This window comes from Bos grunniens, chromosome 7, assembly GCF_055505025.1.
Source record: "Bos grunniens cultivar Pamir isolate PY7600 chromosome 7, Bosgru_T2T1.0, whole genome shotgun sequence".
NCBI classification, from domain to species: domain Eukaryota; kingdom Metazoa; phylum Chordata; class Mammalia; order Artiodactyla; family Bovidae; genus Bos; species Bos grunniens.
This window is the reverse complement of record NC_141171.1, coordinates 37,939,334-37,967,077: the sequence shown is the minus strand read 5'-3', so window position 1 is coordinate 37,967,077 and position 27,744 is coordinate 37,939,334. Positions and strand designations below refer to the sequence as shown.

General features: G+C 42.4%; 1 protein-coding gene and 1 long non-coding RNA gene across 4 annotated transcripts in view; both read right to left on the bottom strand.

The window, feature by feature from the left end:
• The window catches only part of FAF2 (Fas associated factor family member 2), a 71,474-nt gene extending 55,384 nt beyond the window's left edge, over positions 1-16,090 (bottom strand). For 2 of the 3 annotated variants that reach the window (XM_086410824.1, XM_086410821.1), the window contains exon 1: positions 16,005-16,090. Coding sequence is in view for 1 of the 3 variants with exons in the window: in XM_086410821.1 (XP_086266947.1) it covers positions 16,005-16,067 (63 nt within the window). In the remaining 2 variants the exon portion in view is untranslated. Of the gene's footprint in view, positions 1-15,341; positions 15,439-16,004 lie in introns of all 3 variants that reach the window. The other variant, XM_086410823.1, reaches the window with a different exon arrangement.
• On the bottom strand, positions 11,112-12,020 carry LOC147369053 (uncharacterized). Its single transcript, XR_015167226.1, has 2 exons — positions 11,931-12,020; positions 11,112-11,841 (listed from the first exon to the last, which is right to left on the bottom strand). It is a non-coding gene; the product is annotated as an uncharacterized LOC147369053 (long non-coding RNA).
• Positions 16,091-27,744: the final 11,654 nt, after the last annotated feature.

Sequence of the window (27,744 nt, the reverse complement as noted above, 5' to 3'; positions counted from 1 at the left end):
ACATCGAGAGAAACTAAAGATGACTTAAATAAATGGAAAAATTCTCATATTCCTGGACCGAAAGATTTAGTATTAAGATAGCAAGGCTCCCCATGTTGATCTAGAGTAAACAGCAATTCCTATCAAAGTCCCAGCTGGTAATTCCTATCAAAGTCCCAGCTACCTTTTTTGTAGAAATTGACACAGGTGATGCTACAATTTATTTGGAAATGAAAAGGATCCAGAATAGCTAAAACACTTCTGAAAAACAATGTTGGAGGAGGACTACTTTCTGACTTCCACTTATTACACAACTGCCAATAGTCAAAGACAGTGTAGTTAACAGCATGAGGATAGATACAGACCAATGAAACAGAAACCAGAGTCCAGAAATAAATCCTTAGTTATGGTCAACTGATTTTAAACAAGGGTTTCAAGGTTATTCAATAGAGAAAGAATAATCTTTTCAAGAAATGGTGTTGGGAAAACTGGATATCCACATCCAAAAGAATGAAGTTAGACCCCTATCTAAAATCCATTAACTAAAAATGAATCAGACCTTATACATAACAGCTAAAACAAAAGTCTTAGAAGAAAACAGGTGTAAATTTTTCTGGATTACACCATGGTTGCTTAGATATGACTGCTAAAGGACAAGCAACAAAAGATAAAGCAAGTAAATTGGACTTCATCAAATTAAAAAACTTCTGAGACACCACCAAGTGAAAAGACAACTCAGAGAATGAGAGAAAACATTTTGCCAATGATATATCTGACAAAAGACTTGTGCTCAGGATACATAAAGAATACTTACTACTCAATAACAAGAGAAATAGCCCAATTAAAAAATGGGCAAAGGACAGAAATAAACCTACTCATCTATAGTCAATTAATGACAAAGGAGGCGAGAATATGAAACGGAGAAAAGACACCCTTCAACAGTGGTACTGGAAAAGCTGGACAGCTACAATGAAATGAGAAACACTCCCTCACACCATACACAAAATAAAAATGGTTTAAAGACCTAAATATAACACATCAAGCCATAAAACTCATAGAAGAGAACACAGGCAAAAATACTTGGACATATATCAGAGCAATGTTTTCTTAGATCAGTCTTCCAAGGCAAAAGAAATAAAAGCAAAAATAAACAAATGGGACTTAATCAAAGGTGAAGGCTTTTGCACAGCAAAAGAAAGCATCAAAAAAGGAAAAAAAAAGCAACCTAAAGGAATGGCAGAAAATATTTGCAAATGATGCAACCAACAAAGGTTTAATAATCCAAAATATTACAAACGTCTCATATAACTCACCATCAAAAAATCCCCAAATAATGGAATCAAAAAATGGGCAGAAGACTGAAATAAACATTTCTCCAAAGACACACAGATGGCCAACAGGCACATGAAAAAATGATCAACATTACTAGCTATTAGAGAAATGCAAAGTCTAAACCACAAGGAGTTATCATGTCACACCTCTCAGAATGGCTGTCATAAAAAGAACACAAATAAACGCTGGCAAGGGTGTAAAGAAAAGGGGAACCTTGCACACCACTGGTGGGACTATAAATTGGTGTAGCCACAAAACTAAAAAACAAAACTAAAAACAAAACTACCGTATGACCCAGCAATTCCACTCCTGGGTATATACCTGAAAAACACAAAACAAAATGGTCAAAATTTGGACTCCCCTGGTGGTCCAGTGGTAAAGAATCCACCTACCAATGCAGGGGACACGGGTTTGATCCTTGGTCCTGGAAGATTTCCACATGCTGTGGGGCAACTAAGCTCATTTATCACAACTACTGAGCCCAAACACCCTAAAGTCTGTGCTCTGCAACAAGATAAGCCATGGCAATGAGAAGCCAACATGCTGCAACCAGACAGCAGACCCTTAGTTGCTTGGCAACTAGGGGAAGCCCAGTTTAGCAACTAAGACCCAACACAATCAAAATAATTAATTAACTGCTATTAAATGGAGTAAACTTTTAAAACTTGCAAATAACTATATTGTATACCTGTAGCTTATATAATATTGTACACCAACTATACTTCAGTTAAAAGATACAGCGTGTACACATACATACACATATATGTACAATGAAATATTACTCAGCCATAAAAAAAGAATGAACTATTGCTATCTGCAGCAACATGGATGGGCCTGGAGAATATCATACTAAGTAAGACAGAAAATCAGTCTGATTTTGGTGTTGACCATCTGGTGATGTCCATGTGTAGAGTCTTCTCTTGTGTTGTTGGAAGAGGGTGTTTGTTATGACCAGTGTGTTCTCTTGGCAAAACTCTCCCCTATAATGAAAAGGACATCTTTTTTGGGTGTTAGTTTTAGAAGATCTCATAGGTCTTCATAGAACTGTTCAGCTTCTTCAGCATTACTGGTCGGGGCATAGACTTGGATTACCATGATATTGAATGGTTTTCCTTGGAAATGAACGGACATCATTCTGTCATTTTTGAGACTGCATCCAAGTACTGCATTTCGGACTATGTTGACTATAAGGGCTACTCCATTTCTTCTAAGGGATTCTTGCCCACAGTAGTAGATATAATGGTTGGTCATCTGAGTTAAATTCACCCATTCCAGTCCATTTGAATTCGCTGATTCCTAAAATGTTGAGTTCTCTCTTGCCATCTCCTGTTTGACCACTTCCAATTTGCCTTGATTCACAGACCTAACATTCCAGGTTCCTATGCAACATTGCTCTTTACAGCATTGGACCTTGCTTCCATCACCAGTCACATCCACAACTGGGTGTTGTTTTTGCTTTGGCTCCGTCTCTTCATTCTTTCTGGAGTTATTTCTCCACTGATCTTCAGTAGCATATTGGGTACTTACCAACTGGGGGAGTTCATCTTTCAGTGTCTTATCTTTTGCCTTTTCATACTGTTCATGGGGTTCTCAAGGCAAGAATTCTCCGGTGGACCACATTTTGTCAGAACTCTCCACCAAGACCTTAGACAAGGCTGTGGTCCATGTGATTAGATTAGTTTTCTGTGATTGTGGTTTCTAGTCTGTCTGCCCTCTGATGGAGAAGGATAAGAGGCTTATGGAAGCTTCATGATGGGAGAGACTGACTGAGGGGGAACTGGGTCTTGTTCTGACAGGTGGTGTCACGCTCAGTAAATCTTTAATCTAATTTTCTGTTGATGGGTGGACCTGTGTTTCCTCCCTGCTATTTAGCTGGGGCCAAACTATAGTGGCTACTCCACTGGAGGAGCTACTCCATGTTCAAGGTCAGGAGGGGCGGCAGTGAGGAGATACCCCTCGTCCAAGGTAAGGAGCAGCGGCTGTGCTTTGTTGGAGCAGCCGTGAGAGATACCCCACGTCCAAGGTAAGACAAACCCAAGTAAGACGGTAGATGCCGTGAGAGGGCATCAGAGGGCAGACACACAAACCATAAACACAGAAAACTAGTCAATCTAATTACACGGACCACAGCCTTGTCTAACTCAATGAAACTAAGCCATGCCGTGTGGGGCCACCCAAGACGGACGGGTCATAGTGGAGAGGTCTGACAGAATGTGGTCCACTGGAGAAGGGAATGGCAAACCACTTCAGTATTCTTGCCTTGAGAACCCCATGAACAGTATGAAGAGGCAAAATGATAGGATACTGAAAGAGGAACTTGCCAGGTCAGTAGGTGCCCAATATGCTACTGGAGATCAGTGGAGAAATAACTCCAGAAAGAATGAAGGGATGGAGCCAAAGCAAAAACAACACCCAGTTGTGGATGTGACTGGTGATAGAAGCAAGGTCTGATGCTGTAAAGAGCAATATTGCATAGGAACCTGGAATGTTAAGTCCATGAATCAAGGCAAATTGGAAGTGGTCAAACAGGAGATGGCAAGAGTGAACGTCGACATTCTAGGAATCAGCAAACTAAAATGGACTGGAATGGGTGAATTTAACTCAGATGACCACCATATCTACTATTGTGGGCAGGAATCCCTTAGAAGAAATGGAGTAGCCATCATGGTCAACAAAAGAGTCCGAAATGCAGTATTTTGGATGCAATCTCAAAAATGACAGAATGATCTCTGTTCATTTCCAAGAAAACCATTCAATATCATGGTAATCCAAGTCTATGCCCCGACCAGTAATGCTGAAGAAGCTGAAGTTGAACAGTTCTATGAAGACCTAGAAGACCTTTTAGAACTAACACCCAAAAAAGATGTCCTTTTCATTATAGGGGACTGGAATGCAAAAGTAGGAAGTCAAGAAACACCTGGAGTAACAGGCAAATTTGGCCTTGGAATACAGAATGAAGCAGGGCAAAGGCTAATAGAATTTTGCCAAGAGAACGCACTGGTCATAGCAAACACCCTCTTCCAACAACACAAGAGAAGACTCTACACATGGATATCACCAGATGGTCAACACCGAAATCAGACTGATTATATTCTATGCAGCCAAAGATGGAAAAGCTCTATACAGTTAGCAAAAACAAGACCAGGAGCTGACTGTGGCTCACATCATGAACTCCTTATTGCCAAATTCAGACTTAAATTGAAGAAAGTAGGGAAAACCACTAGACCATTCAGATATGACCTAAATCAAATCCCTTATGATTCTACAGTGGAAGTGAGAAATAGATTTAAGGGACTAGATCTGATAGACAAAGTGCCTGATGAACTATGGATGGAGGTTCGTGACATTGTACAGGAAACAGGGAACAAGACCATCCCGATGGAAAAGAAATGCAAAAAAGCAAAATGGCTGTCTGGGGAGGCCTTACAAATAGCTGTGAAAAGAAGAGAAGGGAAAAGCAAAGGAGAAAAGGAAAGATATAAGCATCTGAATGCAGAGTTCCAAAGAATAGCAAGGAGAGATAAGAAAGCCTTCCTCAGCGATCAATGCAAAGAAATAGAGGAAAACAACAGAATGGGAAAGACTAGAGATCTCTTCAAGAAAATGAGAGACACCAAGGAAACATTTCATGCAAAGATGGGCTTGATAAAGGACAGAAATGGTATGGACCTAACAGAAGCAGAAGATATCAAGAAGAGGTGGCAAGAATACACAGAAGAACTGTACAAAAACGATCTTCAAGACCAAGATAATCACGATGGTGTGATCACTCACCTAGAGCCAAGCCAGACATCCTGGAATGAGAAGTCAAGTGGGCCTTAGGAAGCATCACTACGAAAAAAGCTAGTGGAGGTGATGGAATTGCAGTTGAGCTACTTGAAATCCTGAAAGATGATGCTATGAAAGTGCCGCACTCAATATGCCAGCAAATTTGGAAAACTCAGCAGTGGACACAGGTCTGGAAAAGGTCAGTTTTCATTCCAATTCCAAAGAAAGGCAATGTCAAAGAATGCTCAAACTACTGCACAATTGCCTCATCTCACACGCTAGTAAAGTAATGCTCAAAATTCTCCAAGCCAGGCTTCAGCAATACGTGAACCGTGAACTTCCAGATGTTCAAGCTGGTTTTAGAGAAGGCAGAGGAGCCAAAGGTCAAATTGCCAACATCCGCTGGATCATGGAAAAAGGAAGAGAGTTCCAGAAAAACATCTATTTCTGCTTTATTAACTATGGCAAAGCCTTCAACTGTGTGGATCACAATAAACTGTGGAAAATTCTGAAAGAGATGGGAATACCAGACCACCTGACCTGCCTCTTGAGAAACCTATATGCAGGAAGCAACAGTTAGAACTGGACATGGAACAACAGACTGGTTCCAAATAGGAAAAGGAGTACGTCAAGGCTGTATATTGTCACCCTGCTTATTTAACTTCTATGCAGAGTACATCATGAGAAACACTGGGCTGGAGGAAGCACAAGCTGGAATCAAGACTGCCGGGAGAAATACCAATAACCTCAGATATGCAGATGACACCACCCTTATGGCAGAAAGTGAAGAGGAACTCAAAAGCCTCTGGATCAAAGTGAAAGTGGAGAGTCAAAAAGTTGGCTTAAAGCTCAACATTCAGAAAACGAAGATCATGGCATCTAGTCCCATCACTTCATGGGAAATAGATGGGGAAACAGTGGAAACAATGTCAGACTTTATTTTTTGGGGCTCCAAAATCACTGCAGATGGTGACTGCAGCCATGAAATTAAAAGACGCTTAGTCCTGGGAAGGAAAGTTATGACCAACCTAGATAGCATATTCAAAAGCAGAGACATTACTTTGCCAACAAAGGTCCGTCTAGTCAAGGCTATGGTTTTTCCTGTGGTCACGTATGGATGTGAGAGTTGGACTGTGAAGAAAGCTGAGCGCCAAAGAATTGATGCTTTTGAACTGTGGTGTTGGAGAAGACTCTTGAGAGTCCCTTAGACTGCAAGGAGATCCAACTAGTCCATTCTGAAGGAGATCAGTCCTGGATGTTCTTTTGAAGGACTGATGCTAAAGCTGAAACTCCAGTACTTTGGCCACCTCATGGAAAGAGTTGACTCATTGGAAAAGACTGACGCTGGGAGGGATTGGGGGCAGGAGGAGAAGGGGACAACAGAGGATGAGATGGTTGGATGACATCCCTGACTCGATGGTTGTGAGTCTGAGTGAACTCTGGGAGTTGCTGATGGACAAGGAGGCCTGGCGTGCTGCAATTCATGGGGTCGCAAAGAGTTGGACACGACTGATCGACTGAATTGAACTGAAACTATAGTGGAGGTAATGAAGATAATGGGGATCTCCCTCAAAAGATCCCATGCATGTACTGCTACACTCAGTGCCCCCAACCCTGCAGCAGACCACCATCAACGCACGCCTCTGGCGGAGACTCCCGGATACCCACAGGCAAGTCCGAGACAGTCTCCTGTGGGATCACTGCTCCTTTCTCCTGGGTCCTGGTGCACAAGGTTCTGTTGTACCCTCCAACAATCTATTTCCCAGTCCTGTGTACGTTCTGGCAGGTCTATGGTGGGGTTAACGCCAACCTCCTCCAAGAGGACTTATGCCATACCCACACCCAGAGCCCCTGTCCCTGCTGTAGTCCACTGCTGACCCATACCTCCACAGGAGATGCTCAAACACAGTTCTCAGTCTCTGTGGGGTCCTTGGGACCTGGTGTGCACAAAGATTTTTTGAGCCTTCTAGGAGTTTCTGGCGGGAATGGGGTTTGATTCTAAACGTGAATTTGCCCCTCCTACTGTCTTGCTGGGGCTTCTCCTTTGCCCTTGGGTGTGGGGTATCTCCTCACAGCCATTCCAGCGCCTACCGTCTTACTGGGGTTTCTCTGACCTTCGACGTGCGGTATCTCCACATGGCCGGAAGGACTGATCATTGAAAGGACTGATCACTGATCACTGTTCATGGGAAGGACTGATGTTGAAGCTGAAACTCCAATACTTTGGCCACCTGATGCAAAGAAATGACTTATTTGAAAAGACCCTGATGCTGGGAAAGATTTAAGGCCGGAGGAGAAGGCGACGACAGAGAATGAGATGGTTGGATGGTATCACCGACTCAATGGACAGGAATTTGAGTAAACTCCAGGAGATGGTGATAGACAGGGAGGCCTGGCGTGCTGCAGTCCATGGGGTCACAAAGTGGCAGACACGACTGAGAGACTGAACTGAAGACAGAACAAGATGCATATCATATCCCGTATCTATGGCATCTAAAAATAGTACAAATGAATCTATATACAAAAACAGAAACAGACTCACGATTACTAAAAGGGAAAGGAATAAGAGGAGATGAGAGATAAATTAGTAAGAGAATGGGATTAAAAGCTACAAACTACCATACATAAAATAGACAAGCAACAAGGATTTACTGCGTAATACATGGAACTAAATTCAGTATCTTTTTTGTTTAGTTACTAAGTCCTGTCCAAATCTTTTGCGACCGCACGAACTGCAGCCCGCCAGGCTCCTCTGTCCATGGAATTCTCCAGTCAAGAATAATGGAGTGGGTAGATATTTCCTTCTCCAGGGATCTTCCTGACCCAAGGGTCGAACCTGGGTCTCCTGCATTGCAGGCAGATTCCTTACCATCTGAGCCACCAGGGAAGCTCTAAATGGCCAATAAACACAAGAAAAAATGCCCATCATTATTTAGGTCATTAGGGAAATGCAAATCAAAACAACGAGATAATATCTCACACTTTTAGGAAGGTTTCAAAGATGAATGATTAACAAATGTTAGTAAGGATGTGGAGAAACAGGAACCTTCACATACTACTGCTAGGGAAAATGGTGTAACTGCTTTGAAAAAAGTTTGGCAATTTCTCAAAAAGTTAAAGTTACCATGTGACCCAGCAATTCTACTCCTAGCTGAAACGAAAACATGTCCCAATAAAAACTGGTATGCAAATTCGTAGCAGTATTAATAAGCTGAAAAGTGAAAACAATACAAATGGCCATGGATTGAAGAATGGATAAACAAAACGTGTTTTATCCACACAATGAAATATTACTGGCCATAAAAAAAATACCGATACAGGCTACAATATGGATGAATTTTGACAACATTATGCTAAATGAAAGAAGTGAGGCACAAAAGGCTGTGTAGTATATGATTCCATTAATACCAAATGCCCAGAACTGGCAAAATCCTTAGAGACAGAATATAGATTAGTGGTTACCAGGGGTGAGAAGGAAAGAATGGGGAGTGACTGCTAATGGGTTTCTTCCTGAGGTGACAGAAATACTCTAGAAGTACACAGCAGTAATGACTCCCCAACTTTGTAAATATACTACAACCATTGAACTGCATACTTTAAAAGGATTAATTTACGATTTTAAAAGGGTTAATTTATATGTGAATTATATCTCAATAAAACTGCTATTAAGAGCCCAAGACATAAAACTAGAAAATTAGCAGTTAGAAAATTAGTAATGATCAGAAAACATGATAAGAAACTGGATAGAAAATAAAGTTAAAAAAAAAAAAACTAGATAAATATGCAAAATACCACAGTGTTTCTATTGGTAACCACTTAGAAATAAACAGGTATCCCATTCACAGGGTGACCAAAACTACAAAATACCTAGGAATAAGTTCAATAAGGAACGTACAAAAATCTAAAAGAAAGTAACCAAAAATATTTTAAGGGACATGTGACATCTGAATAAAGAAATGTACATGTTCCTGAACTTCAACCAGTCCCAAATTAATATATTATTTTAAGCAATTTCTATAATTCCATGGCTGCACAAAATGATTTTTAAATGTACATGAAAGAACTTGTAAGAATTACCAATAATCTAAAAAAAGAATAGGGAAAGAGTCCTGTCCTCTCAGATATTAAAATTTGATATAAAGCTGGTATTATTAATTCAGTAATGCTACTAGCAAATAGGTTATGGAGAAGTATGATAAAGAGGACTACTCAAATCAGTTGGGGGAGGAACTGACTATTTAGCTAACCTACAGTCTTTACTGGAAAAATGTGAAGTTGGTTTCTCATCTCATATATACAGAAATTAATTCCATATGGATTAAAGACCTGATTTTAAAAATACATCTGTAAAATATTTTTAAAACAATAGAGAACATTTGTATAACCTCATTAAGTGGAAGGCATTCTTACTCAAAATAGACAATCAAAAGGCCAGAAAGAACAAAAAGGCAATCAGTCGACAATTTTAAACAAGTCTAAGGGAAGAGATAATGATACTAAAGCTGAAACTCCAGTACTTTGGCCACCTCATGCGAAGAGTTGACTCATTGGAAAAGACTCTGATGCTGGGAGGGATTGGGGACAGGAGAAGGGGACGACAGAGGATGAGATGGCTGGATGGCATCACTGATTCAATGGATGTGAGTCTGAATGAACTCTGGGAGTTGGTGATGGACAGGGAGGCCTGGCGTGCTGCGATGCACGGGGTCGCAAAGAGTCGGACACAACTGAGTGACTGAACTGAACTGAAGGGAAGAGATAACAAGCAAAGATAAATGATGTCATGAAAGAAAATATTTGCTATACACGTCCAGTATAGAGAACTTGTACAAACTGCTAAGAAAATGTCAAATAATCCAAAAGAAAGTGAACAAAGGATAAACAGGGAATTTATATAATAACTAACCATAAATAGCCAAAAGAACTTCAATCTCATCCACAATCAGGAGTTTATAGAACAATGAAATTGAAAATCAGCACATTTTATTTGGCAACCAGAAAACATAACTTCCATTTAATGTGGGACACATGCATTATCTCTATTTTTTTAAAACAGAGACTGATAAGCCAATCTGTCACTCTTATATTCCTACTCTTTTCCATTTGAAATAGCTTAAAACAAGTGTTTGCATTAGCTGTTCAAACTCAAGTGACTGCAAAACAAAAATCAAGAATTATAACTACCACTATCACTAGAAATGCAAATTGAGGTAAGGACTCTGAAAATTTAATCAGATCGACAAAAACTGAAAAGACACCATTCAATGCTGGCAAGGATGTGGAGAAGCAGGTCGTCTCACATCCTCTCAGTGAGACCATGGGCTGCCAAAACTTCCTGGAAAGTAGTCTAGCACATTTTTAGGATTCTGTTTAGAATTAAAAGCCCTGCTATATTAGCTATATCCCCTAGAAAGTGAAAGTGAAGTCGCTCAGTCGTGTCCAACTCTGTGCAACCCATGGACTGCAGCTTACCAGGCTCCTCCATCCATGGGATTTTCCAGGCAAGAATACTGGAGTGGGGTGCCACTGCCTTCTCCAGGGGATCTTCCCGACCCAGGGACTGAACCCAGGTCTCCCACATTGCAGGCAGACGCTTTAACCTCTGACCCACCAGGGAAGCCCATCCATCCTTAAATTCCCTGAACACTTCCTTCACTTTCATGTTCTAACTGAAGCTTGGCTTTTCCCTAAAAATACTCCCTCATGGAAAAAGCAAGAGAGTTCCAGAAAAACATCTATTTCTGCTTTATTGACTATGCCAAAGCCTTTGACTGTGTGAATCACAATAAACTGTGGAAAATTCTGAAAGAGATGGGAATACCAGACCACCTGACCTGCCTCTTGAGAAATCTGTATGCAGGTCAGGAAGCAACAGTTAGAACTGGACAGGGAACAACAGACTGGTTCCAAATAGGAAAAGGAGTATGTCAAGGTTGTATATTGTCACCCTGCTTATTTAACTTATATGCAGAGTACATCATGAGAAACACTGGGCTGGAAGAAACACAAGCTGGAATCAAGACTGCCGGGAGAAATATCAATAATCTCAGATATGCAGATGACACCACCCTTATGGCAGAAAGTGAAGAGGAACTAAAAAAAAAGCCTCTTGATGAAAGTGAAAATGGAAAAGTTGGCTTAAAGCTCAACATTCAGAAAACAAAGATCATGGCATCTGGTCCCATCACTTCATGGGAAATAGATGGGGAAACAGTGTCAGACTTTATTTTTTGGGCTCCAAAATCAGTGCAGATGGTGACTGCAGCCATGAAATTAAAAGACGCTTACTCCTTGGAAGGAAAGTTATGACCCACCTAGATAGCATATTCAAAAGCAGAGACATTTCTTTGCCAACAAAGGTCCGTCTAGACAAGGCTATGGTTTTTCCTGTGGTCACGTATGGATGTGAGAGTTGGACTGTGAAGAAGGCTGAGCGCCGAAGAATTGATGCTTTTGAACTGTGGTGTTGGAGAAGACTCTTGAGAGTCCCTTGGACTGCAAGGAGATCCAATCAATCCATTCTGAAGGAGATCAGCCCTGGGATTTCTTTGGAGAAAATGATGCTGAAGCTGAAACTCCAGTACTTTGGCCACCTCATGTGAAGAGCTGACTCACTGGAAAAGACTTTGAGGCTGGGTGGGATTGGGGGCAGGAGGAGAAGAGGACGACAGAGGATGAGATGGCTGGATGGCATCACTGACTCGATGGACGTGAGTCTGAGTGAACTCCGGGAGTTGGTGATGGACAGGGAGGCCTGGCGTGCTGCGATTCATGGGGTCACAAAGAGTCAGACACGACTGAGCGACTGAACTGAACTGAACTGAAGCCCTCTCCCGTTTTCCCTCTCCTACCTGTGGGTATGGAAGTGAGAGAATGGTGCTCCTTGTTCATTCCCACTTTGGGGGATTCTTCTTCCCTTCTCCTTAAAAAGTCCATCTTCATGTAGAGGAGATTAAGAGAATTCACGTTAGCGATGATTTCCAGGATTAGAATCACACTCTTGGACTTTCTTTATTGTGTTTTCTGTCTTAAAAGTGTCCCATACTATTTCCACTGGCCCTACTCACTCACCTGTAGGTGAAAACAAAATCAAAACCTAAAGCCAGAGAGGCAGTGTTAGGTGACAGGAAAGAGAACCAGACTTCTGGATTCTAAGCTCATACTAACCTTAGGTAAACTATATCCTCATCCTAGTTTACTCACCAACACCAGAACCTACACCATGCTTACTGGGAGGACTTAATGATACAATGCATCTAGAGCACTTTGGATAAGTAAACGTTCGATAACTGTGTGTGTGTTAGTCACTCAAGTCTGCCATGTCTGACTCTGACCCTATGGACTACTGCCTGCCAGGCTGCTCTGTCCATGGTATTTTCCAGGGAAGGATAATGGAGTGGGTTGCCATTTCCTTCGCCAGGGGATCTTTCCAACTCAGGGATTGAACCTGGGTCTCCTGCATTGCAGACAGATTCTTTACCATGTGAGCCACCAGGGGAGCCCAATAAGTGTTCAAACAACATAAAAATAAATACACCTTCAAACCTCAAATTTCATACTCCTGTACAAGAAGAAAAGAACTCTTCCTCTACTGGCCACGCATAGCTCCTTCAGTCCCTTCTCTTTGCCCATGTCATTCTTCTCCAGGTGTTCAAACAAAACCTAGAGGCAGTACATCACGCAAGTCTGCTACACTTGGAAACTTGGAAAAATGGACTTCAATACAAATGACCTTCCCCGTATTTGCATTAGCTCCTCTAAAAACCCATTATTTCCCATTTGAAGCACCTAAAACAAATATGGCATCGTTTACTCATATTCAACTAGATCCAAAATAAAGAGGAGAAAATAACTAGAAAAATCTTAAAAGACATAATACGGACTCAGAACCTGCTAAATATACCCTAAGGAGTTCCAATCAAATCACATGTCACAAAAACGGTAAAACAGAAGAAACCTGAGATTTCCAAAATATTTTACTTTTTGCTAATTTCAATATATAAAATGAAGCAACATTATTAAAAACTGACTCCTAGCAGTATCATCTGCTCTGATCCCTGTGGAGAGTCCAAGCACACGCTCCATACTTTTAGTGAAGCAAACTTGAAACCCAGTGTCATTTCACTCGAGAGTTAGAAAAAACCTCTGGTGGCTCCTCATGCCTACAGATTAAACTTTAAACCATTGAACATTGCTCTGAAAGGCCTCCAAAATCTGGCTCTAATTTACCTTTCCAGTCTTATTTTAAACTTCCAATTCTTGAAATCCATCACAACAAACACATTCCACATTATTTCACAGTCATCTCTCAGCTATGAACATATTCCTGCCCACCTCCAGTTATTTCATTCCTCCTTCAAAGTAGCAAAGAACAGTGGAAGGAGTCCAGCCTTTAAGTTCAGATCTAGACCCACTAGATTTCTAATTCTAATTCCATCCCCACTGCTTAACAGCTTAATTATCTGGAGAAAATACTTCAATAGACCCATTTCCCTACCTAGGAGGCATACGACCTGTGGCACCTTCACAAGGCTATTGTGAGAATTACGCATAATGGTTATAAACTGTCTAGCACCATGCCTGAGGCACAGTAGAAACTTAATGGTAACTACTAAGCCAACTTCTTTACCCCTCCCACCTTCATCAATACTATTATTCCCTAAATTTCCTTGGTTTATACCCCTATGTTTATTATACTTATGAGCACTAATACACTGAAAAATATCGATTATTTATGTATATATCTGGCTTCTCCATTAGCTTATAGGCAAGATGGCTATGGGTATGGATTTCTAAATCTCTGTCACTTACTACTTCAGCAAGTTACCTGGCCTCACAGAACCTGTTTCTTCGTTAATACACTGAATTGGGGTTAACACCTTACAGTGTTATGAAAAGGTTTAAAAGAGTTAATGTACATCAAATACCTGGTATAATGCTTGACACCTAGTAAATTTCGGAGTGTTAATGGTTAATCTGGATGGTGAACCTGATCCAAGCAATTGCTTAGAGAACACACAAATGTAAAATGTACTTGCCTTATTAAATAAAGCAATCTTAATACAATTCTAACCTGCTACTCACCTCTCTTATTGATAGAAATACCCAGTGAAGACAAAAACAGAGGTTCCCATGCACTTTATCTCAGAAATGCTACCACATATTCATGTTCTTCCAGGACCAGACTTAGTACTTCATGACTCGTTTACGGTTCACATCACCTCATTACACTTTAAAACCATACAGGGGCTTATCTCTCAAGAGTTGTAAGGAATAAAATGATCTGCCAAAGTTAAACAAAACTCTGAAATTAGTGGTCTACCAGGAAGTGGAAGCTAGTTGTTCGCTCTTTATTCATTCTAATTCTAATCTGCTGTATCATCAATTTCTCTACTCAGAACTCCAATCAAATGTCAACTACTCCTATGACAGTATTTTCCAATCTATACGCTTCCAACCCATTGCTTGATTTAAGAGAAAACACTTCAAAATTAACTGCAGCGAAATCAAGGAAACCACAGAAAAGCTAGAACTTACAAAAAGGAAAAAAAAAAAAAAGACAGTATTAGAGCACTGGCATTCCACTTTCAGCTGTACACTGCTACTCCCACGTGTTGCACAGCATCACCTCAAGAACTCAGGAAATGCTGAGGAAATGCAAGGGACCTGGCTTTAAATCTGACACCATAACCTACTAGCTGTGTAAACCAGGCATGTTACTTCTTAAGCCTCATATCCCTCATCTTTAAAACAGAGATTGTGACTATATGAATCTCATAGGGCCACTGTATTAAATACAATTGTTGTATTAAACAATTAAACTCTTGTATAAAATGCATTAGTGTGCTAAGTGTTTCAGCAAAGTACTTAGACCACCACACTCAATAAATGGTATTCTAACCATTTGGTGTTATGGCCTAAGCACTACAGTTCTTGGTAAACATCGCGGAATTAATGAACACTTAGCACAGTTTATATTAGGAAATAGGTGCACCACTAATTTTAATTCTACCCTAAGTTAAATAAGGATTAACAGTTGCAATACTGTTTGAGAGAAGTTTACTGTTTATGAAGCCCTTTAAACATCCATAAACTCACTGTGATCTCCACAACGTCCTTAGGGGGTAAACACTCAAGACATGTACCGCAGAAATAAACTGGTACCCATTAGGGTAACACAGAACCAAGGTAACCTAAGTTTCCTCCAACCGGATTCTCCAGCTAAGGGATAAGGTGTTTAGTGTCAAAAGTGTTTAACCTACACATCCGCTAAAACGAGGCAGACTGCAGCAAGTGTACCGTCCATCCTCCTCAGAGTCAAGCGCGTGAGTCCAGGAATCAGCTCCAGGAAATAACCCCCTTCAGAAGGCACAGATGACATTTACAACGCTGCATTGTTTCAATACGAGGTGTCCTCCCACACCTTTAGGGTGGGGGCCGTTTCTGCCCCCGCCCTACCAAAGCGCCCAACACAGGACCTGGCACCTAAAAAGCCCTCAATGTTTGTAGAAATGGCATGGGGAAGTTGGTGAAAAGCTCTAACAGAGACCCGAAACGAGGCCAACTCCACGGTGGGGATTAAGCATCTCAGCGAATCCAGAGTCGTGGGCGGAGAGGGTCCAACCGGTAACCTGGTTGGAAAGGATGGCTAAGGACGGGCACTGCTAAAGGGGAACCTGGAGAGCTGACCCTCTGATGAGAGAGAGCGAGAGCAGGTCTGGCCGCAGCCATTCCTGGAAGGCCGGGGACAGACAGAGGTTCGGAGGCCGGGGGCACCTAGCAGGGCAGTTGGCGGCTGGGGGGGAGGGGGCCGTCTGCTGGTCTGAGAAGAATCTCGGGCCCAATCTGAGCAGGGTTCTGGGCTCCTCTAGGGACCCACTCCCTAGCCCGCGGCAACATTCGCTGCACCGAGTGCTCGCTGCTACCTGAAACTGCAGCAGCTTCTCTGTCTGCTCCTGGGTTAGATCCCGCTCCTCAGGCGCCGCCATTTTGCCGCCGCCTCTACGCTTCTGACCCGTCCGCACCGTCACCCGCCGGAAGTGACCTCAGCAGCACCCACATCCGGTCTGAACGGCCGCCGGCGCGCAACTGCGTCTGCGCATGCCGGCCCAACCCAGGTGCTGGGGTGGGATGGAAATAGTGATAATTTCCGCCGCCAGAGGGCGCCTTCTCTCGTGCTGACCCCGAACACTTCCGAAAATAGTCCAGGAACTGTGTGGACAAGTCGCCTTTTGGAGTTAGGCGAAGGCAGGATAGATCTTTGAAAGAAAAGTTATGACCAACCTAGACAGCATGACAGAGACATTACTTTGCCAAATGTCCGTCTAGTCAAAGCTATGGTTTTTCCAGTAGTCGTGTAGGGATAGGAGAGTCGTGAGAGTAAAGAAAGTTGAGCGCCGAAGAATTGATGCCTTTGAACTGTGGTGTTGGAGAAGACTCTTGAGAGTCCTTTGGACTGCAAGGAGCTCCAACTAGTCCATACTAAAGGAAATCAGTCCTGAATATTCACTGGAAGGACTGATGCTGAAGCTGAAACTCCAATACTTTGGCCATCTGATGCAAAGAACTGACTCATTTGAAAAGACCCGGATGCTGGGAAAGATTGAAGGCAGGAGGAGAAGGGGAAGACAGAGGATGAGATGGTTGGATGGCATCAGCGACTCAATGGACATGAGTTTGAGTAAACTCTTGAGAGTTGGTGATGTACAGGAAGGCCTGGCATGCAGCAGTCAATGGGGTTGCAAAGAGTCAGACACGACTGAGTGACTGAACTGAACTAAAGTCAGGATCTTCCAGACTTATGACCCTTGAATAGACCTCAGAGCCAAGAGGTTCCGAATGCTTCGGTAACTCCCTAATGCCACTCGACAGATTTTGCCTGCTCTTTAACCATTTTCATCTCTAGTGTTTCAGAATGTTTCTTAAGAAATTGTGAGAAAAAAAAAAAAAAGAAATTGTGGCCGTTCAGAAATATCAGTCGTTTGATGTTTGATTGCTCCCATGATGTTTCCAAAAGCCCTTGACCATCTCTCACTCTGAAAGTCCCTGAATACTGGGCCAGGGGTGGGAGGCATTTCCCCTCACCGCCTTCGAACCAGAAGCTGGAAGATTAGGGGCTCATGAAAATTGTTGGGACTCGGCCACCTGGGCTCTGCCAGACTTAGGCAGAGCTCTCTGTCCACTCCTTTTGGGACTCTGCCCCTGCCTGCCTCAGGCCTTCTCGGGTTTCTGCCCTCTGGCTCATCTTCTCTGTGATCAACCAAAGGAAGATCCCATGAGTGGGATCAGAGGACTTGGATTCAGGTTCCAGTGTCCACGTGGAAAAGTACTGGACATCCTTGAGCAAACCTCCTCCTCTCTGGTCTAGTTTTGCCACTGAGGGAATGAGGTTCACCGGAAGCCCCAGATATGCTGCCTTATCTCACTCTCCTTGGAAGCAGCCCCTCACCCTTTCTACTACCTTATCTCTACCTCTCAATGTCTGCCTTCTTATGCACTTTCCTTTCCCCTCCAAACCCTCCACCTCTCCTGAGATCTATTTTCATTTCCATTTCTTTTCTCCGGCCACCTGTTTTTCTGTCCAATCTCCAGAAGGCTTTGGGAGGCAGAGGGGTCAGGGTCTGGTGCCTGCTTTTCCATCAAGTGTCTGTCTAACTCCTAGCAAGGCACTCAGCCTTCTGGGCCCCATTGTCCTCCCTATCTGTGCTATCTGACCCCACCAATTTCACAGCATTTAAATTGCTGAGACAGAACCCGAAGGGCTTTTGAAAACTAAAGTTCAGTGAAGAGTACAATAAGAGATGGAAGGACTTAAGTTTGGGCTATTTCTTTCAGGCCTGAATCCAGTCTTATAATAGGTCTTGAGAAATGGAGTATTTCCTGCCATATCAATAAACAAGGATGCCACAGTCATCAGTGATTCTAGGCCTCCAGGGCAACCAAGAAGAACAACCTGTGATCCAGCAGCCACTTGCTAAGGTTAGCACTGAGGGAAAGAGGCAGGATACTGGCCCTAGATAGCTGAGATGCATACAAAAGAAATGATTTCCATAAACCCAAACTTTCATTTTCTCATGTATAGAAAATCACCAAATTCCTTGACTCAAGATATCTGGTTTTCTTTAATTCACAAAAATACCTTTGATGTTCAGACTTCCTGCCCTTTGTTGCAAACCTCCATATGACCTGACTCCTCCCCACACTCCTCGGAGCAGTTCTCTCAGGGTTACTTGAGATGCTGCCTCCTGGGCTTAAGCCCTGAAAATTTCTGCCGAATAAAGCCTAACTCTCAACATTTAAGTTGTGACTTTTTTTAAAACCGACAGTCTGCACAAACTTTATGACAATGTCCTGGAATTTTTCTTAGACCTTTAAAGTAAAATTGGAAGCAAGTAGCAGCCTGTGTGGATCACAATAAACTGTGGAAAATTCTGAAAGAGATGGGAATACCAGACCACCTGACCTGCCTCTTGAGAAACCTGTATGCAGGTCAGGAAGCAACAGTTAGAACTGGACATGGAACAACAGACTGGTTCCAAATAGGAAAAGGAGTACATCAAGGCTGTATATTATCACCCTGCTTATTTAACTTATATGCAGAGTACATCATAAGAAACGCTGAACTGGAAGAAACACAAGCTGGAATCAAGATTGCGGGAGAAATATCAATAACCTCAGATATGCAGATGACACCACCCTTATGGCAGAAAGTGAAGAGGAACTCAAAAGCCTCTTGATGAAAGTGAAAGTGGAGAGTGAAAAAGTTGGCTTAAAGCTCAACATTCAGAAAACAAAGATCATGGCATCCGGTCCCATCACTTCATGGGAAATAGATGGGGAAACAGTGGAAACAGTGTCAGACTTTATTTTTTTGGGCTCCAAAATCACTACAGATGGTGACTGCAGCCATGAAATTAAAAGATGCTTACTCCTTGAAAGGAAAGTTATGACCAACCTAGATAGCATATTCAAAAGCAGAGACATTACTTTGCCAACAAAGGTCCATCTAGTCAAGGCTATGGTTTTTCCTGTGGTCGTGTATGGATGTGAGATTTGGACTGTGAAGAAGGCTGAGCACCAAAGAATTGATGCTTCTGAACTGTGGTGTTAGAGAAGACTCTTGAGAGTCCCTTGGACTGCAAGGAGATCCAACCAGTCCATTCTGAAGGAGATCAGCCCTGGGATTTCTTTGGAGGGAATGATGCTGAAGCTGAAACTCCAGTACTTTGGCCACCTCATGCGAAGAGTTGACTCATTGGAAAAGACTCTGATGCTGGGAGGGATTGGGGGCAGGAGGAGAAGGGGACAACACAGGATGAGATGGCTGGATGGCATCACTGACTCGATGGACGTGAGTCTGAGTGAACTCCCAGAGTTGGTGATGGACCAGGAGGCCTGGCGTGCTGTGATTCATGGGGTCGCGAAGAGTCGAACACGACTGAGCGGCTGAACTGAACTGAACTGAGCAGCCACTTGAGAGACTTTTTTTTTTTTTAACATCAATTCAAAGCTTAAAGGAGATGCAGTACTATTCAACATCTCCAATAATGATGGATCCAGAAGAACTAGATGAGGGACTGCAAAGTCAGTTGCCTTCTAGAGTTGTTGCATAATTCTGATTTAAGATGTATTCTTTCCATGCACAAATTTTGCAGTTGTATTAAACACCATTCAATGTTCTGCTTTTCATACACCCTCTTAATCTACATTTCCCTTTTCTTTGAATGAAGATGTGGTTATAAGAATATTTTACTTAAAAAAAAAAAAAAACCCTATCGTAGGAATATGATATGACAAATTGGAGAGTTCATTCCATGAGTAAAGGTAGTTTCTGCTTCTTAGCTGTAGTTTTTGGCTTCCATGTAAGGCCAATGGAGGGATAAATTAGGAATTTGGAGTTAACAGGTACATACTAGGACTTCCCTGGTGGTCCAGTGGTTGAAAATCTGCCTTGAAGTTCAGGGTTCAACACGGGTTCAATCCCTGCTCTGGGAAGAGTCCATACGCCTCAACTAGGGGGCAGCAACAAAGACCCAGTGCAGCCAAAACCAACTAAGTTTTAAAAAAAGAAAAGTTTTAAAAAAAGAAAAGTTTTAAAAACAGGCAAATATGGGGAAATAGATAAGCAACAAGGTCCTACTGTATAGCACAGAGAACTATATTCAATATCTTATGATAATAATGGAAAATAATCTGAAAAAGAATATGTATGTGTATATATACAAATAAGGGACTTCCCTGGTGGCTCAGACGGTAAAGTGTCTGCCTGCAATGTGGGAGACCTGAGTTCGATCCCTGGGTCGGGAAGATCCCCTGGAGAAGGAAATGGCAACCCACTCCAGTACTCTTGCCTGGAAAATTCCATGGACAGAGGAGTCTTGTAGGCTACAGTCCATGGGGTCACAAAGAGTCGGACACGACTCAGCGACTTCACTTGCTCATATATGAATAACTGAATCACTTTACCATGTACCTAATGAATGTATCTACTAAAGAGAAACAGACTCACAGACATAAAGAACAGACTTGTGGTTGCCAAGGGGAAGGTAGGTGAGGGAGGGAAAGATTGGTAACTTGGGATTAAAAGATGCAAAGTGTTATATATAGTGTGGCTAAACAGCAAGGTCCTACTGTATAGCACAGGGAACTATATTCAGTATCCTGTGATAAAGCGTAATGGAAAAGAAGATGAAAAGAAAAAGAATTTGAAAGAATATATATGTATGTGTGTGTGTAACTGAATCTCTTTGTGGTGCAGCAGAAATTGACATAACATCGTAAATCAACTAATATTTCAATAAAATTTGAAAAATTATATGCATCTACAGATTTTGCTAATTTATTCAACAAGTATTTATTGAATGCTTGTTCTGAGCCAGGCTGTGGACCAGATGCTAGAATGGTAAGCAAGACAGCCACAGTTCTTGAAAGAATACATAGTTAAATGAAAATTTAATTGGATTTTCATCAGTCTCTGGACTGGTGTGTGTGTGTGTGAGAGAGAGAGATTTTTGAGTCCCAGTTTTATGCCTATAACACAATGGGATTTGTCACTGAGAGCTAAGAGAATCTAATGAATAATTGTTCCTCTAATTCTAGTAATAAGGATTTGTTAACTCCATACCATTTTATTCCTGATAAGGATGAAATCTGTCCTATTGAGTAATGAAAATCCTAGAACAAGCCCTCAATTTCTGAGTACCTGGAACATAAGGTATTTTCTGTCAGTTGGGGACACGGCATTTTGATAGCTGAGTAAAGCAGACCATTGAGATGGCAGCAGCAGTTTTTTGTTTGTTGGCTTTCTGTCCATCAAATTATTCATTATAGGTTAAGTGACACCAGCAGGAATTAAGAGGACTCAACTAGATTCATTCAAAAAGTAGGAGAATTGAGAGAAGTAATACCTTTACCCAATAGTGTATTTTAGATTCTCAGGCTTATGCTAAGGGTGTTTGGAGTGATTAAAATAAACTAAGCTTGGAAACAAAGTTTTGCCTTATGTAAGTCACGAAGTACATCTCCTGTTCTGCAGGGAAACAAGTTGTTACTGTTCAGTAGCTAAAGTGAAAGTGAAAGTGAAGTTGCTCAGTCGTGTCCAACTCTTTGTGACCCCATGCCCACTAGGCTCCTCCATCCATTGGATTCTCCAGGCAAGAATACTGGAGTGGGTTGCCACTTCCTTCTCCAGGGTATCTTCCTGACCCAGGGATCTAACCCAGGTATCCCGCATTGCAGGCAGACACTTTAACCTCTGAGCCACCAGGGAAGCCCCTGTTCAGTAGCTAAATCATGTCCAGCTTTTTTCGACCCCATGGACTGTAGCATGCCAGACTCCTCTGTCCTGTACTCTCTCCCAGAGTTTCTCAAATTCATGTCCATTGAGTAGATGATGTTATCTAATCGTCTCATCCTCTGCCATCCCCTTCTCCTTTTTGCTTTCTATCTTTTCTAGCATCAGAGTCTTTTCCAATGAATTGGCTCTTTGCATCAGGTGGCCAAAGGTTTTGGAGCTTTAGCTTCAGCATCAGTCCTTCCAGTGAATGTTCAGGGTTGATTTCCTTTAGGATTGACTGGTTTGATCTCCTTGCTGTCCAGGAGACTCTCAAGAGTCCTCTCTAGCACCAAAATTCACAAGCTTCAATTCTTTGGTGCTCAGCTTTCTTTATGGTCCAACTCTCACATCCCATCCATGACTACTGGCAAAATCATAGCTTTGACTACACAGACCTTTGTTGGTAAAGTAATGTCTCTGCTTTTTAACACACTGTCCAGGTTTCCCTTATAGCTCAGCTGGTAAAGAATCCACCTACAATGGGGGAGACCTGGGTTCAATCCCTGGGTTTGGAAGATCCCTTGGATAAGAGAAAGGCTACCCACTCCAGTGTTCTTGCCTGGAGAATGCCAGGGACTGTATAGTCCATGGGGTTGCAAAGAGTCAGACACAACTGAGCAACTTTCACTTTCACTTTCCTTGGTGGCTCAGTAGTAAAGAATCCACTTGAGATGCAGAAGATGTGGGTTCAATCCCTGGGTCTGTAAGATCCCCTGGAGGAGAGCATGGTAACCCATCCAGTATTCTTGACTGGAGAATCCCATGACAGTGGAGCCTGGCCAGCTACAGTCCGTAAAGTCAAAGATTTGGACACGACTGAAGTGACTTAGCATGCACACACTAGGTTTGTCATAGCTTTCCTTCCAAGGAGCAAATGTCTTTTAATTTCATGACTGCAGTCACTCTTCACATGGATTTTGTAGCCCAAGAAAGTAAAATTCGCACTGATTCCACTTTTCCCCCTTCTATTTGCCATGAAGTTATAGGACCATATGCCATGATCTTAGTTTTTTAATGTTGAGTTTGAAGCCAGCCTTTTCACTCTTCTCTTTCACCCTTATCAAGAGGCTCTTTAGTTACTCTTCACTTTCTGCCATTAGAGTGGTGTCATCTGCATATCTGAAGTTGTTGATATTTCTCCTGGAAATCTTGATTCCAGTTTATAATTCATCCAGTCCAGTATTTTGCATAATGTACTCTGGATAGAAGTGAAATAAGCAGGGTGACAATATATAGCCTTGACATACTCTTTTCCCAATTTTGAGCTAGTTATTTGTTCTATATCCAGTTCTAACTGTTGCTTCTTGACTCACATAAAGGTTTCTCAAGAGATAGATAAGGTGGTCTGGTACACCTGTGTCTTTTAAAGATTATCCACAGTTAATTGTGATCCACACAATCAAAGGCTTCAGCATAGTCAATGAAGCAGAAGTAGATGTTTTTCTGGAATTACCTTGCTTTCTCCACAATCCAAAGAATGTTGACAATTTGATCTCTGGTTCCTCCGCCTTTTCTTACCTGAGTATTGCACTATTAATTTTGTGGCTTTGGTAAGTGAATATCTCTGTCTCAGTTTGCTCATCTCTTAGCTGTAAATGAATAATTCCTACCTCACAGTTTGTGGCAATGATTAAATCATAGAGAACATATAAAATTTATGGCCTTATTATAGCCACCTTGCAGACTTGGGAGAGGATAGAGTGAAACAGTGTATTATCTGTCACTATTCAGAATAACCAACATATGGGAAAAATTAAATGCCCATCTGCAGACAAATGGATAAGGAAGATGTGAATATATACTCAGTGGAATATGACTCAGCTATAGAAAAATATGAAATAAATGCCATTTGCAGCAACATGGATGGACCTAGTGATTCTCAAACTAAGTGAAGTAAGTCAGAAAAAGACAAAATATCGCCTGATATCACTTACATGTGAAATGTAAGATACGACATGTAAGATACGACAAAATAAACTTATCTATGAGACAGAAACAGACTCACAGACACAGAGAACAGATTTGTGGTTTTCAAGGGGCAGGAGGGTTGGGGAGCAGTGGATTGGAGTTGTTGGGGATTAGCAGCTGTGAAGTATTACATAGAGAATGGATAAACAAGGTCCTACTGTATAGCACAGGGAACTATTCAATGTCCTGTGATAAATCATAATAGAAAAGAATATGAAAAAGACTATATCTATATATATATACACACACACACACATATGGGCTTCCCAGGTGGTGTTAGTGGTAAAGAACCTGCCTGCCAATGCAAGGGATGTAAGAGACATGGATTTGATCCATGGGTCAGGAAGATCTCCTGGAGGAGAGTATGGCAACCCTCTCCACTATTCTTTAAAAAAAGTTATTTATTTATTTGTTACTTTTTATCTTTTTTGGCCACACCATGCTGCATGTGGGATCTTAGTTCCCAGACCAGGGATTGAACCCAGTGGAAGCATGCAGTCTTAACCACTGGACCACCTGGGAAACCCCACTGGACCACCTGGGAAACCCCAAACTCCAGTATTCTTTCTTGGAGTTCTCCCATGAACAAAGGAGTCTGGCGGGCTACAGTACATAGGGTCGAGACATGACTAAAGTGACTTAGCACGCATGCACGCACACACACACATACATATCTGAATCACTTGCTATATACCAGAAACTAATACAACAACTGTACTTCAACTAATACAACTGTAAATCAACTGTACTTCAATAAAATATTTTTAAAAAAAAAGAGAAAAGGCTTTATTATTGCTAAAGCCATTTTCAGAAGTTAGACTTTGCTATAGATTGACTCAGCACATGTTACTGTCTTACATTTACTTAGCTTTGGGGGTGGCCTAGCCTCAGGAATCTCCTAGAATAACAGGAAGTCAATTGCAGTATCAGTTGGGAAACGACAGAGCCCCAAAGATATACAGTCGGTAATAGACTGTATCTTTCATGTGTGTGTGTGTGTGAATCACTAAATCGGGTCTGACTCTTTGTGACTCCATGGACTGTAGCCTGCCAGGCTCCTCTGTCCATGAAGTTCTTCAGACAAGAATACAGGACAGGGCAGCCATTCCCTTCTCCAGGGGATCTTCATGATCCAGTGATCAAACCTGGGTCTTCTGCATTGCAGGTGGATTCCTTACTGTCTGAGTCACCAGGGAAGCCCCGTCTGTTACAAAGGAACTCTTAGCTTCCAATCTCATCTCTTCCCTGGAACACTGCAGTTTTCTCCTAACTGGTCTCCTGGATTTTACTCTTGCCCCTCTCATCACAGCTGCCAGAGAAGCTTTTCAAAAAGTAAGTCAAATCCTATCACTCCCCAACTCCAAACCTATTTGCTTCCCATTGTCTTGGAATAGAATCCAAGCTCCTTTCTGTGACCAACAAGGAAGCCTACACTACACTTTTCGGGCCTCATTATTGTGAACTCATTACTCTCAAACCTCCACCTCATTATTCTTAGTCATACCTCAAGGACTTTGCATTTTTAGTACCCTCTGCCTGGAACACTTGAGTCCTCACGACAGGTCCCTTTTGATGTTCAGATCTCAGTACATGAGTATAACAACCTCAGATAAAACCTAAAATGTATGTTTTCTTCAAATCACTAGTAACTAGATGCTATTGGGTTGCTTATCCATTTATCTCAAAGCTCTGTGTTCCAGAAAGAAAAGAGAGGCCAAGTTGGCTTGGGCCATTACTGAGCGCCCAGTACTGAGAGCTGCACTAGGCATAGAGTCAAAGGTCTATAAATATTGAGCCCAGGCTAGATCCTTAGAGCAAAGACCTCATGAATGTAGATGGACTTATGGGAATACAGCCTTGGGAACTAAATCAGGAAATAAAGCTACTGCCTGTTGGATGTAGACAGAAAGTCTTTACTCACAGCATCTCAAATAGAGAAGAAAAGGAGAACCACCTAAGTTTTTCCCAATGGAGGAAAGGATGCTAATAACAGTGACTTTTAAGGTAGATATTTTTTTAAGGCAGAAATAGTTTATTGCTCTTTTAAAACCCCATGTTGATAAAAAAAATTACATGATTTGTGAACTGTCAATAAGTTCAAACAACACCTCAGTTGGCAGAGTGGGAAAGCGAGGGAAAGAAGGAGACCTACTTACAGATGGTTTCAGTAACTCAGATGCATTGAAATTATCCCTACAGTCTTAGACTCTGGCTTGGGGGAGAAGAGGGGAGGATGTTTCCCAAAAATATAGTGTAGGTTCCACTGAACCAGATGCTCAGATTACCATCTGGATACTTTGGGCTCAATATGCCAATGAACATGGAGATGGAAGCATTACCATACTGCCAGGGCAACCCTCCCCCATTACAGTGAGGGACCAGGGTTGCTGTTACACACAACAGAGTCCGGAAAAGTGGGACTGGAGCCCAGGGGATTCACTGGGACATCTCTGCACACTTCTGTACACAATGGTAACAGAAAAGAAGCAATTGCAACAACTGTAACCTGACACGGTTGAGGCAACGCAGACCCTGCGTAAATCAAAGTCTGGATATCTCCTCAGGAAAGCAATCAGGCCAATGAGTTGGGAAGTATTAGAGAAGGCAATGGCGCCCCACTCCAGTTCTCTTGGCTGGAAAATCCCATGGACAGAGGAGCCTGGTAGGCTGCAATCCATGGGGCTGCTAAGAGTCGGACACAACTGAGCGACATCACTTTCACTTTTCACTTTCATGCATTGGAGAAGGAAATGGCAACCCACTCCAGTGTTCTTGCCTGGAGAATCCCAGGGACAGCGGAGCCTGATGGGCTGCCATCTATGGGGTCGCACAGAGTCGGACATGACTGAAGTGACTTAGCAGCAGCAGCAGCAGCAGCGAAGTATTAGCCAAGAGTGACAAAATCTAGACTGAATGGTAGGAGGGAGATAATGGAATGTTCACTTAGAGCTTCAGAACCAGCCTCAGCTGCAGAGAACCGTAGCTTGTCTTGCTAACTCATTTTTCCTAAGTCTTAAGAGAGATTGTGGCTTGTTGTTCACTTGCTCAGTTGTGTCTGACACTTTGCGACCCCATGGACTGCAGCATGCCAGACATCCCTGACCTTTCACCATCTTTCGGAGCTTGCTCAAACATGTCCATTGAGTCAGAGAAGCTATCCAACTATCTCCGGGATTTTTATGAACGGCTGGACTTGTACCCCGACTTTCAGAAGGAGTGAGGTCCTTTTGCCCACAGTAGAGGAGACCCATATTGTCAGATGAGACCAGGTATAATGAGAGGGAATGAACAACACTGAGGGCCCGAGGGTGTACTGTGTCAGACGACTCTTACGTTCTCACTTCAGACCTTTGCAGTTTCACCTGTCTTCAAGGCCCTTGGTCACTTGTTTCAGCTCAGCCACTTCCGTGGTGACCAGCTCTACGTGGATCCTATCTAGTCACCACCATGGTGACACGTTTACACAGACACGGCCTGACAGTGCTTCACCTCATGGGTGCGCCTCCCACCCCACAGCTTGCCTGTTGCTACTGGAGTACGAGACACTGTGCACCAGCACAATGTCCACACGTGTACTACACAGAAGTGCGGGAGAATTCATGTCTCACGGGGCAAAACCCTGACCTCTGAAAGCTGATATCTGCCAAATGAAAACTTTTCATTTCCTGCTCCGTGTTGAGCTATCTTAAGATGCAAGCATTCAGATGGTCTCTCAGAGGCAGACCCATAGGATGGAGCGATGTAGTTCCTACCAAACAGTAGCCTTCCTCCTGTATTTCTCCCTGTTCCTTGCCTCCCTGCCTTGTTCTGTCATGCCTGATACCTTGGAATTGCACTCCCCAGTAAACTGTAAACATGTAAGC